Source organism: Dendropsophus ebraccatus, chromosome 2 (assembly GCF_027789765.1).
Source record: "Dendropsophus ebraccatus isolate aDenEbr1 chromosome 2, aDenEbr1.pat, whole genome shotgun sequence".
Taxonomy (NCBI): Eukaryota; Metazoa; Chordata; class Amphibia; order Anura; family Hylidae; genus Dendropsophus; species Dendropsophus ebraccatus.
In genome coordinates, this window is record NC_091455.1 from 194,174,244 (window position 1) to 194,191,681 (window position 17,438).

The following is a 17,438-nucleotide window of genomic DNA, read 5'->3' on the forward strand; positions in this document are numbered from 1 at the left end:
TGTTAGGGGAGTATGGGTTGGTTGTTAATTTTTTGTGTAGCCCCAGCAATATGGAATGCCCAGAGTACCCCTTTAAATTGCTGTGGGAAGGAAAGCTGTGCTCTGATTGGTCAGTAATAGAGATGAAGGTGACTCCAGCATGCTAGACTCCGCTTGCTCGGTGACTCCAGGTGGCGTTCGGCCAGTTGGCTCATGTGTATTCATGGTAACGTGAAAGCTGAGCTGTGATTGGTTGCTATGGGTAATAATGAGAATCTTACTATATGACCGCTTTATAAATCTCCTATGTGCTTCTGTAGTTTTTAAACAGCTGAAAAGCTATGGGTTGGGGGGTACTACTTTAAAAGATTGGTTGCTATGGTCAACAAGTGCAGTGTAGTATCCTCTCCCAACCCATATCTTTTCAGCTGTTTGAAAACTACAACTCCCATCATGCCTAGGCATGTAGACTGTACACACATAGGAGATTTATAAAGCTGCCATATAGTAAGATTCTTATTGTTATCCATAGCAACCAATCAGGGCTCAGCTTTCGTTTTTAAAGACCTGTAAGCCATGCCGTGGTTAGTTGCTATGGGTAACCACTTAGTGCATGATGGGAATTGTAGTTTAAAAGAAAGCAACCAATCAGAGATCAGTTTTCATTACTGGTAAACGGAAGGCTTCATTCTGATTGGTTGTTAGTGATATCACGGTGTTTTACTTCATGACAGTTCAGATGTGAGGAGTCTCACATCCATCAGTATGAGGCGCGCTCCCGCCGCCTTCCTCATGTGTGCGCGCTCCCGAGCTCTGCGGCTGGCCCGGGCCCCGGCGGACGCGCAGGCGCGCTATGCACTCTGGGAATGGCTGCGCAGCTCGGGTTGGCTGGGGGAGCAGACAGCGGAGTTTTAATGTCCGCCATGTTGGCCATGGCGTATTGAAGAGGGAGGGAGAAAGAGAGACACCGGAGCGCGTAGAACCCCGCAAATTAACCCGCCGAACCGAGCTACGGACAACCCGGAGCACCGGGAAAGGCGCCATTTTGATCACGGCGGCTGGTGGGGAGGCGGCGGTGCACGGAGACCCCCATGAGAGCATCGCGGCACGGGAGGATTTCCCCGCTCGTCGGTCGCATGGCTTTGTTGTGGTAGACAGAAAATGAGCAAATTGTCGTTCCGGGCTCGGGCGCTGGATGCGTCCAAACCGTTACCCGTCTTCCGCTGTGAGGATCTCCCGGACCTGCACGAATATGCCTCCATCAACCGGGCCGTGCCCCAGATGCCCACGGGCATGGAAAAGGAAGAGGAGTCGGTAATAATTCTCGTTTTCTTTACTGCCATAACCCCGCTATCGGCTCTGCGCAAGCTTGCACAAAATGGCCGCCATTTTCTCCTCACCGCCGCTGAGGCGGAGGAGGGAGAGGGAGGGGTGGGGGACGGAGGCGCACATTCCCGCTCTCCCCGTGCCCCCCGACTCGCGCCCACCCCCGGGTTAGATAGCTTAGCGCCTCTATAACCCGGACGGGACATTATTTGTCGGGGGGCACGGCGTTATGGGGGCGAATTCGCAGCCGAAAGGCACAAAGGCGGTCACGTGACGGGGCCGCGGTCCGCCATTTTGTTGTGTGGTGGTGGTTCCTGTCTTTGGGCTGGGCCTGTGTTTTGTGTGTGAGGAAAGGAGGAGTGGTGCAGTGGCGCGGGCTGGCCGCCTGGGGGAGCCCGAGAACGCGCAGTGCTCACCTTGTGGGATTTGTTTGTGTACATCCAGGCTTGACAGCTGAGGCCTGGCCTCCTCCTCCTGGGGGATTGGATGAGGGGGGGGGGGGGGGTTGCATATGATTATTGTGGACATTTAATTTGATTTTATCTATTTATATTACAGAATGATATTTATTGGAGCTATGTTTGTGGTGATTGTATTGAGTTACAGGGAATAGTAGCATGTGGAGCTTCTTGACACATGCATGGAGGGGATATACCGGTGATGGAGGCCAAAGGATGTGAGGGCATGATGGGAGTTGTAGTTTTGCAACTATTGGATAGTCCCAGATTTGTAAATACTGATGTATGTGCATAGACAAAAGCAGTACACTACAGGACAGCATGTATATGTATGATATATAATATATATCTACTCCCATCATGCAGTGACAGCGTGTCACTGCTGTATATGAAATACAAACGTCTTATAGTGTATTGCCTATTACTATGTATATGTCTAATCTCCAGTGGATGACAAATTACATCTCCAATGACCTGATGTGCCACAACAGTCAAATGCTATTAGTGGATGATGGGAGTTGTAGACTGCAGGGAAAGATGGGAGTTGTAGTCTTGCAGCTTGCCACAAATTGGAGGGAAACTATATTCTGTACTGCTTGTTTATATGTATATGCCTGTGTACTTCAAACCTGTGGTTCCCCAGTGTTTTCAGAACCACAACTCCAATCATATGAGGTATGGTTGGAGCTGTAGTGCCGCAGGCTCGCAAACCCTGATATACTGTCCTGTCAGGGCTCGATGGGAGTTGTAGTTTTGTAACCAGTGGAGCATTACAGATTGGGGAACACTGGTCCATATAGTTGTGTAACTATTGGAGAACACTTTCATATACAGTCCTGTAATGTACTACTTTGTTTCTTTGTAAAGAAGTTCCATGATATGAAATAAAATTGTGATAGACTTACCCGATCTCTAACTACATGATGTTACAATGGTTGTGTGTTTAGATGGGTTGTATCCCAACAGTAAAAGTTTCTGTCCCTCATTGGTCACAAGAATGGAGCTGCGTTGTCACCCAGGTAAATAGAGCAACAGTGTCGCTGCTCGGCCACCTCTTCATTCATTCTCTGTAGAACCTCTGAACATAGTCTAAAGCTGAAACCTGTAATGTTCCTCAGTCCCATAGCAGGTAAATGGAGTGGTGGTTGAGCACTCACACAGGGGTTAATGACATATACCCTCTTGTGATCACTGGTGGTCTCTGTGTTCGGACCCCCACTGATCAGCTGATTTTCCTCTAACCTATGGATAGCAGTGACTTTGATTTATGAGAGTGAAACCCTTTAAGGAACAACAAATATTTTACCCTCTAAGGACACGGACTAGTTTCTATATATTTATTTTATTTTTATTGATTGGTACTGTTCAAAGAGCAAATGGCAATTCTGCTATTTTACTTTTGTTTTACACCATACAGTATAAATAACAGAAGGCTCCATTCACAACAGGTTTTGGCTGTGTTCTCACAGCGACTGTTTTTGGCTGTTTTGAAGCAGAAGTATGGCCATATTATGCAAATCGTGATTGTGATGTAAGTAATATGCCTATATTTTGGCTGCAAAATGGCGGCTGTCCTAAAAGGCTGCTGCAAAGCGGCTAGAGGAAGACGTTGTGGGAACATAACCTCTGGGTCGCTGCCACTGGTATACATTAGAATACTGAGTAAACTGTAGTCCAAAATAAACCATAGCAAACTTGTCTTTAATAGGCCGAATGTGACAATGCTTGTAAATATGTTTTGGTTGCTGGAAACAGAAGATTACCATGATTTTGTGTCCCGTAAATGAAGCGGATATTGGCATAGAACAGACCAACCACTGTCACAGCCTGTGGCTATTGAATATTTGTTTTGACAGTATGGCCCCGTTCACACTGAGCAAGAACGTCGGAATTCCGCGGCGAACCTTTCCACTGCGGAATCCCGCCATGCTCAGTGTCTCAATGCGAGTGAAGGAGAGAGCGGCGGCAGCGGAGGAGTGCGCGCCCTCTTCTTCACTCAAAGCAGCACACAGAGCACGTCGGGATTCCAACGTTCTTGGTCAGTGTGAACGGGACCAAAATTGGTGTATACCTACAGTAGAGATCTTGAATGTAGTTGGGCCACTACCTTTGTTCTATTGGTCCATATGAATGTGACAGTACTTAACTTCTACTATATATTCAGGAAAAAGGGAATTTTTGTTTGTCCCTTTTTTCTATTGATATTTTTAAATCTGGGCTAGATAGGTGTGCTTAAAGGGGAGACCTGGGGACAATTGTTAAAGGGAAACTAGCAGCATGTTAGATACAAAGTGACGCCACTCTGGTGCGCATCACTGCAGAGCGCTGGATGAATGTTTTTTAGACTGGACAGGCGAGCCAGGGTGGATCAGAGGGCTTTGGTCCCATCCTTAGTGCACCAAACTGCCTCTTTTGAATAGACTGCAAACTTACGGAAAATGTTTATTAGTCTCCCTTTAAAGGAGAAGTCAGCCGAAATTTTTATTTAAGTATAATTCTGCCCCCCTAAAGTTATACAAATACCCAATATACACTTATTACGTGAAATGCTCATAAAGTGCTTTTTTCCTGCACTTACTACTGCATCAAGGCTTCACTTCCTGGATAAACATGGTGATGTCACGTCCTGTATAAAATGGTGATGTCATGACCCAACTCCCATATGTAATAAGTCTAGACGTAAGCCAGGGGGACAAACATCACTGCTTATTGACAAACAATCTCAACTTCTCTCAACTTTAACCATAAAGATGCCGTTAATAGCGGCTAATTGATCTTATTATTTCTATGGTTGGAGCACAAGAACTTGGCTGCATCAGGGCTACAGGTGAAAGGTTCCCTTCAACAGTATTTAGAAACCTGTAGTCAGGAGCCATCTCATTGGCTTCTATGGGATAGTGTTGCTCTTTGACCTGTGCAGGGAGGAAGAGCCAAGTCAGTTGTGACCATCACCTATTGCTAATGGTGGATCATGTGTTATAGGTGTCAAGGCAGGCTAACTATTGTACCCAACTAAGTGTTATCCAGCGATGAGCCAAATACCAATAAAACCCTTGTTCGTGGGCCAATAACTTATATGCCCTTGTGAAAGATGGTATGTTGGCAGTATGCCTTACCTTGTAAAGTGACCGGCTGCATGAATGATACGACCATTGTCTGTGGGCTCCTTAGGGTGTTATTACATGGCCCGATGGGGGCCCGATAATAACTGTAAACGAGTGTCGAACTGCTAGATCTGCGCTTGTTTACTGGGCCTATTACACGGCCCGATAACGTTTAACAAGGGCTGAATGGACATAGTTACAGATGTCCTTGCAGCCCTTGCTTTAAACTGTGTACATTACCTATCCAGGCTGCAAGGCTCCTCCCGCGGTCATCCCGGCCAGTGATTGGATGAGCGGCCTTTCAGCTATGACAGGCCGCTCTGAAGCTGCAGCGTGCGGGACCCGGGGAGAAGCAGAGCGCAAGAGGAGCCCTGGACCATGGATAGGTAATGTATGCACTTTGCAAATCGTCAGCAGCTGGCCGCACGCCGCTGTTGCACGTAGTGTTGCGCGGATGGCGCCCGACAATTATAAGTCCAAACTTATATCAACGATCAGCCGGTGATCATTGTCATCTGCTGATTGTTGTGTTTAGTACATGGAACGATAATCGTCCGGATAGGGGCGATTATCGTTCCGTGTAATAGTACCCTAACTCTTGATAGTTTCCCCATGTATTAGGCCTTTTAAAGGGGTTATCCAGCGCTACAAAAACATGGCCACTTTTCCCCCTACTGTTGTCTCCAGTTCAGGTTCAGTTTGCAATTAAGCTCCATTTACTTCAATGGAACTGAGTTTCAAAACCCCACCCAAACTGGAGACAACAGTAGGGGGAAAGTGGCCATGTTTTTGTAGCGCTGGATAACCCCTTTAATGTGCACTGAGCAGCCTGTGTATATGGCCAATCAGCCTTTTGCAGAGCCCTTTTGCATGGGCTGATCGTTGCTATTGTGCCTTGTGAGGGTGGGTTCAGACTATGGAATTCTCGCGGATAAATTCAGCAGAATTCCGTTGCCTGTACGCGCTCACGGCCGCGCGCCTTTCCGGCAGCTCCATAGACACCATTAATAACGCTGGGAGTCGGCTAGGTCCTGGCAGATCAGTTTCACTACATACACACAGCTGTCTGAACGACCGCGGCGTGTATGTAATTCTGCCGGCCGCTTAACCCCTTTAGCTCCCGCTCTGTATACATTACCTGTCCTCGCTGCACGGGGTCCCGGCGTACTGCTCTCCCGCCCGGCCAATCAGTGTGTTGCCCAGCCGCAGCCACTGATTGGCCGGGCAGGAGAGCAGTACGCCGGGACCCCGTGCAGCGAGGACAGGTAATGTATACAGAGCGGGAGCCGGACGGCAGCTGAAGGGGTTAAGCGGCCGGCAGAATTTTATACACGCAGCTTTCATTCAGACTGCTGCGTGTATGTAGTGAAACTGATCTGCCAGGACCTAGCCGACTCGCAGCGTTATTAACACTGCGAGTCGGTATGCGTGAAGCTACCCTAAAGGAGAAATTTGCACTTATTTGCGGCTGTAGAGGGCCTCGTGTCTGTGAGTCTTAAAAGGACCCTACTGCAACCCCACAGGAATCTGCTGAGACCTGATGTGTGTAGAACAGGCCTGTCTGCTTAGGACTCATTCTCATTTGCATTTAAGTCCCTATTCATTACTGAGCTGTTCATGATGTTGAATGAATTTGTACTAAAGGCATAATAAAGCCATGCATCAATCTTTTATAGTTCAGTTCACATTGACTTCAACTTAATAGAATCCTTGATGGATTTGATAGGATCTTAATTCTCTATTCCCTATATTGATATTTGTATTGGGTCTGCCTAACTATAGAAACATGGTTCACCATTGTTGTCATCAACAGACACCTGATGGAAAAATAAAAGAATAGCCTAAGGCATGATGGCTTTAACTGGAATTTTCTAGCCATTAGCCTAGCCAGGATTACAAACCATCTAATAAGATGCAGGCATTAAGGAGTCTGTGTTGCTGATCTCTACTGGTATAATGATGGACGATTATATGTTGTTTGGAACTGTTCATCACCAAATTTAGGTAACCAAGTGTGTCTAATATACCTTGTAAAATCCATTATATGCCTGGATTGAATTCTGTAAGGTTTGGGCTCTGTTTATTTCTGTGTTGGAGCATTAGTCTGTGCCTCTTTTGCAGAGGCAGGATACAGCAGTGTTGTTTCCTAAATGTTAAACATTGTGGCCAAACCCGATAAACCTCATAAGTCAGTGTGTGCCGCGGATGTTTAGTCATGTGATGAATGTGAATAGCAACTAAGAAGAATGGGTTGTCTTCAGACTCTTGAGACTCTTGTGTTTGTTAGAGAACATGTGCTGTGTACACTCTATGAGCCATTCATTCCATCTGTGAGATCAGTGTCATCTGTCAATATGTCCCTGCATTTGACCTCTTTTGGGTGCATGGAGGAGGGGGGGGGGGCTATGGATACATTTGAGTTATGTGACTGGAGCTTTTCCAGCCCATATGGCAGATATACATTAGAAAAACAGATTGAAAGTAGGCTGAGGTGTGTGTGTGTAGAAGAGGAATGTTCCTCTGACCTGCAGTTTTGTTTCACTTTCTAAATGTCAGCTGCACATCCATAAACTGGTAATGTTACCTTTTTTGTTTGCAGTCTGTGATATTTACATACTTAGAGCTGAATACATGTGGATAACCTTCCAGCTTCTAGTATTTTAGATTTTTGTGGCTGTGTATCTGTGAATGGCCCCCTTCCCTGTGTCCCACCACCCCCACCCGTGTACCCGGAAGTGTGGTGCGCTATACATACCTGTCACGTGCCGACTCGTCTCCGATCTTCAGTCTGCGATGTTGTTTTCTGACGGCCGGGCCGAATCCCTCCGAGCATCCTGAGTGCCGGCCGCCCTCTTCAGCGTCATCAGATGCTCAGCCGCGATTGGCTGAGCACAGTTTGGCTCAGCCAACCGCGGCTGAGCAGCTGATGATGCGGCCGCGATTGGCTGAGCACAGTTATGCTCAGCCGATGACGCTGAAGAGGGCGGCCGGCACTCAGGACGCACGGAGGGATTTGGCCCGGCCGTCCGAAAACAACATCGCAGACTGAAGATCGGAGACGAGTCGGCGCGTGACAGGTATGTATAGCGCACCACACTTCCGGGTACACGGGTGGGGGTGGTGGGACACGGGGAAGGGGGCCATTCACAGACATAACATACATTACAAAGTTGTATAACTTTGTAATGTGTGTTATTCTGTCAATAATTCTTTACCGCCGCACTACCCCTTTAATGGTCAGAATTTTTGTTTTGTTCCTCCCATTACACCTCATGTATAACTGAAGAGATAAGGCCAGTATCAGCATAGATTTGGAAAATGCTATCATGTGTATATAGATACAGCTATGGTGGTCAGAGGACTTCTGTTTGGCTTCCACTAGGTGTGCAGGGTACAAATGGCTGAACCAGTACCTAACTTGGATAATGTGATTTAATCTGTAATTTTCTTTAGCAAGTGCCTAGTTTGCTTGAATAGGTGTAAAGCTTGGGCTCAAACTGCTTGTTTAGTTTCATACACTTCAGAAGGATAAAACAGATATGTTAAGATATGCTAAAACTGGATGCTGCTGTATGCCTTTCGGAAGAATCAGTATATTCTAAAACAGCGCTTCTCAAACCTTTTCTACTGGAGCCTCACCAGACTGACCAAGAGGATGCCTGGGCCTCACTGCCTGTGGTGAAAGTCCATTTAAAAGCTGAAAATAATGCTAGGGCTACCTTTCACCCATCTCCCAAGCTCTATATACTAATAAAGTAAGTACAAAATAAATTAATAATTTAGCTAAAATGGAGATTTCTACAAACAGCAAAAGGACTGTGCAGATCATATTTATTATGTGAAAACTGACTCCCCATCTGGGCCTCACCAACTACTAGGGGATGCCTCACTGGTGAGTCCTGCCTCACAGTTTGAGAAGCACTGTTCTAAAATAAAAGATTGTATGTTTTGCTTTTTGTTTTTTCCCCCCATACACTAAAGTGAGGGTGACCAGGTTTTTTTTTTTTGTCTGACAAATTTAAATGTACTTAGACAAACATGCTGTGTGAACCCAGCCTAATGTAAGTGATAAATACCAAAGTACAAGAAGTGAATGAAAATGAAGGAACAGAAGAGTTAATGATCTGGGACAGGCCCTGCTGACTACTTGACTACTTTCCTACATCAGTATTTGAGAGTAGCATTGCATTTGAAAACGTGTGTTGCAGTGGTTGTTGTGCTTCCCCCAACAAATGTCCATAGCACAACAGTGGTTGATTCACGCTTCCACTTGGGCCCCTGTTCAAAGCCACCGCAAGAGAGCCTGTTTGAGAGCACAAAACGAGTGGCGTGTTTGAGAAGAGACACCCCTCCCATTCAGATCAAGCAAAATAAATTGAACTTGTGACCAGGGCTGGGCGATATACCGTGAAAATACAGATACCGTCTCTGGCGTAGGTTAACCGACCTCAATTTTGCCAGGACGTTATCTGCAGTACTTTCCCATCTAAAACCTTAGCTCTGCACAGGTTGGAGGAGGCCTCCCCTTCCCCAGCATGGAGTGTCAGAGCGCAACCACACCCATCCGCACCACTGAGTGTCAGAGCGCACCCATCCTACTACCCACAAAGACCATAGAGTGGAGATCTCAGGAGTCGTGCAGGCTGCATTTAGCTCTCCTCCAGTGTGCTCAGCGCTGTGCTGCTCCCCTGGCCACCGCTACAGGAATCCTCAGGTCTGCCGGGGTGGCTCTCTCCTAACTGGCGGCTCCGGATGCTACACGCTGCGCACGGTCTGCAGGATATGAGTGGCACTACAGGTCTCAGAGAGGTGGGTGCCAGGCAGACTTGGTTACGACCACGAACTTCAGTCAACAGGGTAAACTATGATCTGCGACACACCAGTAGAGTGAAAAAGCGTGGTGGTTTATTTCCAAATTCAATACATTCACAAAGTGCAACACAGCAAAGCACGACATTTTGGCGGGGTAACTTGAGAATGGCGGTTACCCCGCTGAAACGTTGTGCTTTGCTGTGTTGCACTTTGTGAATGTATTGAATTTGGAAATAAACCACCACATTTTTTCACTCTACTGGTATGGATAGCCAAATAGAAGTCAATGTGCTCTAAGTTGAACCGTGATTACATATCTTGAAAAACGGACAACTTTACTGAATGTGTGAATAAGGCCTAAATACGGGTGATGTGCTAGAGAATTTGGAGTTCCCGCCATTATTCACGCTGTGCCGGTACATGAGCTTGAAGACTTAAACCTTTTCTAAGCTCCCTGCATCATAATGAATGATGATGCTGGGAACTCCGGGTTCTGTTCCGTAGCACATTGTTCATTTATTTGTGAACTGTGCCCAGAACGTGTGAATGCCCCTTCACAGGATAGTGGACAAATATAAGATTGCTGGGCATGCGACCTTCGTGCCTCCCAGGGATCTCTAGATGGGCACCCTGGCTCCTTTGTTATCAATGGAACTGCGGGTCGGCGTGTGACTTGTAGCTCCATGCGTTCTCAATAAATCTGCCCGAAAGAGCCGAATGCTGTACTCTTATAGAGATGATGGTCATTTGCCGACCCAACCCATAGCTCAATTCATAATAAAGGGAACCAGGGCACCGATCTAGAGATCCCTGGGAGGGTCTGTTGCAGATTGTCAGAAATGCTGGGCTCCTTGATGGAAACCCAGTGGATCCCATCATAGTTACTGTGGTGGTTACCCATTTGTTGATGAATTTAAAACCTAGGTCTATTTTAAGATAGAGTATGGAATAGACTAAGGGTCCCTTTACACACACCGGATCCGCAGCGGATTTCAGGCAGCGCACTGATTGGCTGAGCAGGAACCCCCGAAGCAAGCCGGAGCAGGTCATGTGTGCTCTGGCCGGCAGCGGGATGTCAATCCTGCTGTGAGTATGTATTCTTATAGAGATGAACTGCCAATGGATCCGCAGCGAGTTCGCCGTGAATTGGCCACGTGAAACGCGCTGCGGATCCGGTGTGTGTGAAGGCACCCTAAAACAGAATTGACCTGGCAGAATACTATATACAGTAATGTCTGTAAATAATGAAAAGTACAAGAACAGCCCACAGGTGCTGCCTTACCTCCACTTCATATTGTGTGAGTGCTATCACTTGTGTTATGACCTGTGAGCTTGGTGCAGGACATTTATTCCCACAGCTCCTGCTAGAATGGTCATTTGTGAAATGTTGGCAAATGGTTCTCTCTTCCTTGTGCCAAGTCCCTTTCTTTGATTAAAAAGATGAATTCGAGAGAAGACAATGTCAAAAATGTTGTACAAGTGGCCTTAAAACCTGCAGATCTGTTCCCATGTACAACTTTAGTCATGAGTGTGATGGAAGTTTTAAAGGCAATGGTGGTGTACAACTACTGGGCATAGTTAGGATCCTGTGTGACCATCTACCATTTACACGAGTTTATAGGTACAGTGGTACCTTGGTTTAAGAGCGTTTTGGTTTAAGAGCTCACAGCTTTTTCAAAATTGTGACTTGGTTTAAGAGCATTGCTTTGGTTTAAGAGCTCCCTGTACTGGGTGGGAGCTCGAGTGGGGGAGGGGCATGGTCTGCATAGTGGGGTCTACAGCGCTGTACTCTGACCCAGGAAGTCTCCATCACCTTCCAAATCATAGCAGATCCACTTCAGGCTGGGGCTTGCATCAGGGGACAGGACTGCAGAAATAATCTCTCCATAGCTGTAACCCCTCTCTCCCCGGACAGAGAGTGCTGCATGTATGTGCCCACATCTGTCCTGCTCCTTCCTTCATGCTCCCTGAGGTCTCTATCAGCCCTTGTTTCCCATCCTCTCCATTACTGTACAGTAACTTATAATATCACATATTCTGCTGTTTCTGAATGTTTGTTTCATTAGTTTTACATGTTATTCAGAATAATAAATCATTATTTTTGGGGTGTGGAACCAATTTTCTGCATATCAGTGATTTCTTATGGGAAAATTTGCTTTGGTATAAGAGTGGATTTGGATTACAAGCACGGTCCCGGAACCAATTATGCTCGTAATTCAAGGCACCACTGTATAATGCATTTTCATGTCATTCTGTCCTGAAATTTCAGATGATTCTTTTAGAGGGGTCAGACTAAAATGTCTCCCTGCTGGATCTTTGGTGTAAAGTGAAAACTGTTTCTCTAGAGAATTTCTGTATATTGAATTGATCCTATTCCATTCACTTGATTTAAACCAGTTTCTATTGTACAGCTTTGTAATGTCAGAAAATGTGTTAAGTTGCACTCAATTTAAAGGGAAATTTAGCTAGAAAACACACCCCAGACTATGCTTTAAAAACATGATGTGCACCCTAGGGGCATGTTCAGACTACAGAATTCTTGCAGATAATTTCCACCAAATTCCGTTGCTAGAACGCGCTCACGGCCGCGCTCCTTTCCGCCGGCATCATGAACATCATTCTATGGGCCATCTGAATCCGCATTCCGCCGAAAGAGTTTTCGCGTCAATTCTTTCGGCGGATAGTGGAATCAGCCAGCCCATAGAATGGTGTCAATGGAGCCGGCAGAAAGGCGCGCGTTCTAGCAACAGAATTTGGTGGAATTTATCCGCACGAATTCGGTAGTCTGAACCCACCCTAACTGAGATCACCTACTTGATCATAGCAGAAGAACACCCCAGGCCGATTTAAAAGAGAAAAACTTTAGTAATTGTGGTCATATGGTGAACATGGTGCCTTCCAGATATGATCTGTTAATGTGGTAATATACCAAAGGATGCTCCTGTAAGCAGCACTTTTATATATGGTTTCTTGATTTTTATTTGTTTTTTAAGGTTTTGACTATAGTTTTGTTTCCTAGTGTTTTTTTTTATCTCTTTTGTAAAGAAAACTTTTAATAAAGTTTGTGCTGAACATTCAGAGATCTTGTGATCAACGTGTTCTCGTTTTAATTGCATTGTGTTACATATTGGGATTAAGGCAACAATGAGACTTCAGAATCTACTGTCTATAGTAAGTAGCTACTGGAGATCATTGTAGTTAGGAAACTCGGTATCCTCTGTTCTTTCAGTTCACTGGCATCTCTGCTTGATAGGATTCTAGTATTATGCATATATACCTTGCTTTTCCCCTTCATAGAGTGTTAGGGCCCTATTACACAGAGTGATTATCTGCCGAATCGGGCCAATTTGGGCAGATAGCGCTGTGTGTAATAAAGACAACAATCGGCTGATTAGCCTGTTCTCAGCACTGAGGATATAGAGGTAGACGCACCTCACAGTTGTGCATTTCTCCATTTGCTGTAGCCATTTACAGGGGTCCTAGCAACTGGTCCCCCACTGATCAAAACTTGAGTGGCTCTTTGAAATATCAAAGGGGTAGGGACCCAGTTAGGGTACATGCACACTACGGAATGGTGACGGATAACCCTTCGCACATTCCGCAGCTTGCACCTGCCGGCAGACTGTGGCGGGCCCCGGCGCGTCTCCACCCCTGTCATAGACTCCATTCTATAGTGGGCGGAATTCACCCGTTCATACAATGGAGTCTATGACACTGACGGAGACGCATGACGGGTGCAAGCTGCGGAATGCGCGACGGGTTATCAGTCGCCATTCCATAGTGTGCTCTTACCCTTACATAGTATGTACAAAATTCATGGCAGAATCCCTTAGTAACTGCTAATACATCATTTTACTGTGGAATTACAAAAAAAAATACAACTTGTCCTGTAAGGCCCCGTTCCCACTGAGCAAAACTAGCGGAATTCCGCTGTTCATTCTTCAGCGCGTACAGAGCAGGAGCGCGCGCCTCCCATAGACTCCCATTATGAACGGGAATTCCGCTAGTTTTGCTCAGTGGGAACAGGGCCTAAGATAAACAAAGAACAACCAGACCGTTTGGCCATAATCACTGTTTGTACATACACCTTTCTCTTACAAGCTTATAGGGACTCCTCCATTACACTCTCCTGAAAACCCTAAACTAAAGTCTTCTGTAAGTAGGATAAAGAATGCTGATGCCAAATCTGTGATTTGTAGCTTTCTACTCCTGTATTTCCCTGCTGTAGGCTTACAGACTGGGCATGTTGATGCATAGAGAGGATGACTTGGCTCAAGAAAATAAGGGAGAGGACTACTTAGACTCCTTCTTTTGTGGCGAAGATAAAAATTGCAGCTATAGAATCAGTGTTGTCTACTGATGTATAATGTACTAATAACTTTAGTTTAGTTTTGGAGGTCAGAGAACCTTTTAAAAATTTAGCAATTGAATGTGTTAAGTATCCTTAATAAAGAATTATATATGCCAATATACCTATTTCAGATGGTGGGCCATTTATAAGAAAGCAGTGTGAAGCGGTGACTGAATGCGGGCTGTGGACTGGGTGTCATGGCACAGTTGGCCATAGTGAAAGGTTAGGGGTTGGGCAGAATATCTAGAACACCCCATTTTGAAGCCGAGCTCTTCCTGACACAGCAGTTCCAAGCGGGGGCGATTGTTAGTGCACATCAGGTATGGGCACCTGTGACCCAAGATGATGGGCGTTTCATGGCCTAAGGCCTCATTCTTAGGTCCATAGTGTAGCCCATGACTGCGGCCCGCACTACAAATGTGCATCTGTGCTTCACAGAGCACTATGTTCAAGATGGCTTCTCCAAGTTTCCCAGGACTGGATCCATCTTTTTCCAGCACCTAGGGGGGAGCGGGGCAGAGATGAAAGCCCTTGGCCTGATGAGCAGAATCCCTGTAGGAACGAATCACTTCACTTTGTTCCTACTGTAGATTTGCTCATCTCTAGTCAAAACTCCAGGTTTTTGAAGGAGGGACTGAAGAGCACTCACACTGTCAAATTGTAGCCCAAAAAAAATACAAAACTGTGGCCCCTCAAACTGCTGCAGAAGCTGATTGATCAGTGCACAAAACATGAACACTTCAGGCATTGAATCCTGTGGTATAAGGTGATGAGACCAGTTTCAATGTTTGTTCCTGTTTGAGGTATAGTGTATGCCTAAAGGTCATTGGAGGGCAGTTCTCACTACCTTAAACTCACTCTTAAGAAAGCTATTTGGCTGTCTAGGCATGATGGGAATTGTAGTTCTACAACAGCTGGAGGGCCTGAGTTTGACACCTATGCTCTGGATGTTGTAAGTGACCAACGCAATCCTGTGCTATAGAGTTACAATTTTCTGGGATGACGGAGCTTCTATCCACTCTGCTCAGTGCTTGCTGCTTGGCTTGAGGTGTACAAAAACCATCTTGTGTACCTACCCAGGCCAGTCACCAAACCTGAGTATTACTTATTCTGTGCAGGATATTCTTGAACAAGGCTAGGAGGAGCTTCCTACCACCTGCTTCCATGAATGAATGGGCACGTGTATTCGTAATTTTATATTTGTCTACTCCATAAGATATTTCGGCTGTATTATGTGTAAAAGTGCGTCATCATCATCATTGTTATTATTCCTGTACTTGGTGGTCTTGTCTGAGCTGGGATGGTATAACTTGCCAACAATATTGTAGCAGTATACAATATTTAAAGTGGTTATCCAGTGCTACAAAAACATGGCCACTTTCTTCCAAAGACAGCACCACTCTTGCCTCCAGTTTGGGTGCAGTTCCATTGAAGTGAATGGAGCTTAATTGCAAACAACACCTGAACTGGAGACAAGAGTGGTGCTGTCTTTGGAAGAAAGTGGCCATGTTTTTGTAGCACTGGATAACCCCTTTAACCCTTAGGCGACCCTAGACGTACTCGTACGTCCAGGGCCTCCTCCCCGCGTTCAGAGCCGCGGGTATTAGCGGGCACGATCCGATCGCCGTGCCTGCTAATACAGTAATCGGATGCAGCTGTCAAAGTTGACAGCTGCATCCGATTACCGAATGCAGCCGTTCCCTGGTGTCTAGTGGGGAGGATCGCTCTTCTGGGACGTTGTCCCGGAGGAGCGATCCACGCATCTTACCACTTCCGGCGTCAGCAGCCAGAAGCAATCAATGTGCCTATCTCATGGATCTGTGCTGCATATCTATGCAGCACAGATCTCAATTAGAGATCAGTGTACTTATACTAGAAGTCCCCCAGGAGAAATAACCCTAACCCCAGTATAAGTATAAGTGTAAAAATAAAAGTGTTATTATTAGTAAAAAGCCCCCTCCCCTAATAAAAGTCAGAATCACCCCCCTTTTTCCATGTTATAAATAATGACACCTGACACAGCCCCATAGACCAAAGAATAAAAGCGCTATAAGCCTGGGAATGGAGCGATTTTAAGGAACATATTTATGTTAACAATGGTTTGAATTTTTTACAGGCCATTAGATACAATGAAAGTTATACATGTTACATATCGTCGCAATCGTAACAACTTGAACATATATAACATGTCAGTTTTACCATGTCAGTTTTCCTGCTTTCGCAGTGTACTTTATGAAAAAATTCAGCCTATCATTGCAAAGTACAATTAGTGGTGCAAAAAATAAGGGCTCATGTGGGTTTCTAGGTGAAAAAATGCAACTGCTATGGCCTTTTAAGCACAAGGAGGAAAAATGAAAATGCAAAAATTGAAATTGGCCGGGTCCTCTAAGGGTTAACAGTTTTTTAAATGTATTGTGTAAGTTGTCAACATACTTCTCCGCCTCATCAAAGGGAAGCACTATATAGAGCTTGGCTAAAGTGCTTCTCCCACAAATGGGAATCCTATTTGCTGCCAAAAATTTGAATGAATTCTCCCAGAGTAAATGGGAAAAGGTTTCTGATTAGGTTCCAATCATGTAATAATGGACATGCTGCAGGTAACCGTGATGGAAATAAAGGTCTGCATGAACAATACATCTATTGTTTTTGTGGCCTTACCCTTGTAATAACTGAACCATGTAATGATCTCCTTAAAGAGTCACTGTCGTATTTTTTTTTTTTTTTTCAGAAATCAATAGTCCAGGCGATTTTAAGAAACTTTGTAATTGGGTTTATTAGCCAAATCTGCCATTATCTGCATGTAAAAAGCCTTTTCCCATGTCCCCCTCTCCTTCCTCTTTTTCATCCACTCTGAAAAATCTGAAAATTGTGACTTGTTGCAGGAGACGTCCCCTGTCTGTTCTAGGGAGAGGGGAGGGGGGAGGAGGAAGGAGGGAGTTAGCTGGCAGCAGAAAGCAGATAACAGAGGATTACAGGCACGGAGCTGGGTGACAGCTGTAATCTGAGCTCAGACAGGTCACTGGTGATGGTCAGAACAGATAACGGGTGAGGGATTTGTAGATTAACTCTTTGTTGTCCTGTTTTGGTCTTTTCTTTAGCTCTCTCCATAGGAGAACAATGAAGACAGGGGGGAGAGCTTCAAACTGCTTTTTCATGATAAAAATGCATTTTTCGGATAATAAACCCAATAACAAAGTTTCTTAAAATCGCCTGGACTATTGATTTCTGCAAAAAAAAAATTCACGACAGTGACACTTTAAACCACTGCTGATGTACCTGATTGGCACTGGCATCAGGAGCAGGTCTACCCATGTACTACTACCCATGCATCTCTTCTGTTTGGGTGTCTGCTGTAGGCCTCATCACTTCTGTTATCAAACTTGATACCTTTTCAGCAAAAGCTTTCCT

The 17,438-nt window shown here is 45.5% G+C and overlaps 1 protein-coding gene across 3 annotated transcripts in view; it reads left to right on the plus strand.

The window, feature by feature from the left end:
• The window catches only part of EPC1 (enhancer of polycomb homolog 1), a 62,624-nt gene that overhangs the window by 23,282 nt on the left and 21,904 nt on the right, over positions 1-17,438 (plus strand). Inside the window, exon 1 of one of the 3 annotated variants that reach the window (XM_069958977.1) lies at positions 735-1,293. The exons of the other annotated variants lie outside the window; for them this stretch is intronic. Coding sequence (XP_069815078.1) covers positions 1,141-1,293 — 153 coding nt within the window. The 5' untranslated portion in view covers positions 735-1,140. Of the gene's footprint in view, positions 1-734; positions 1,294-17,438 lie in introns of those variants that run through there. 3 annotated transcript variants of the gene reach the window in all.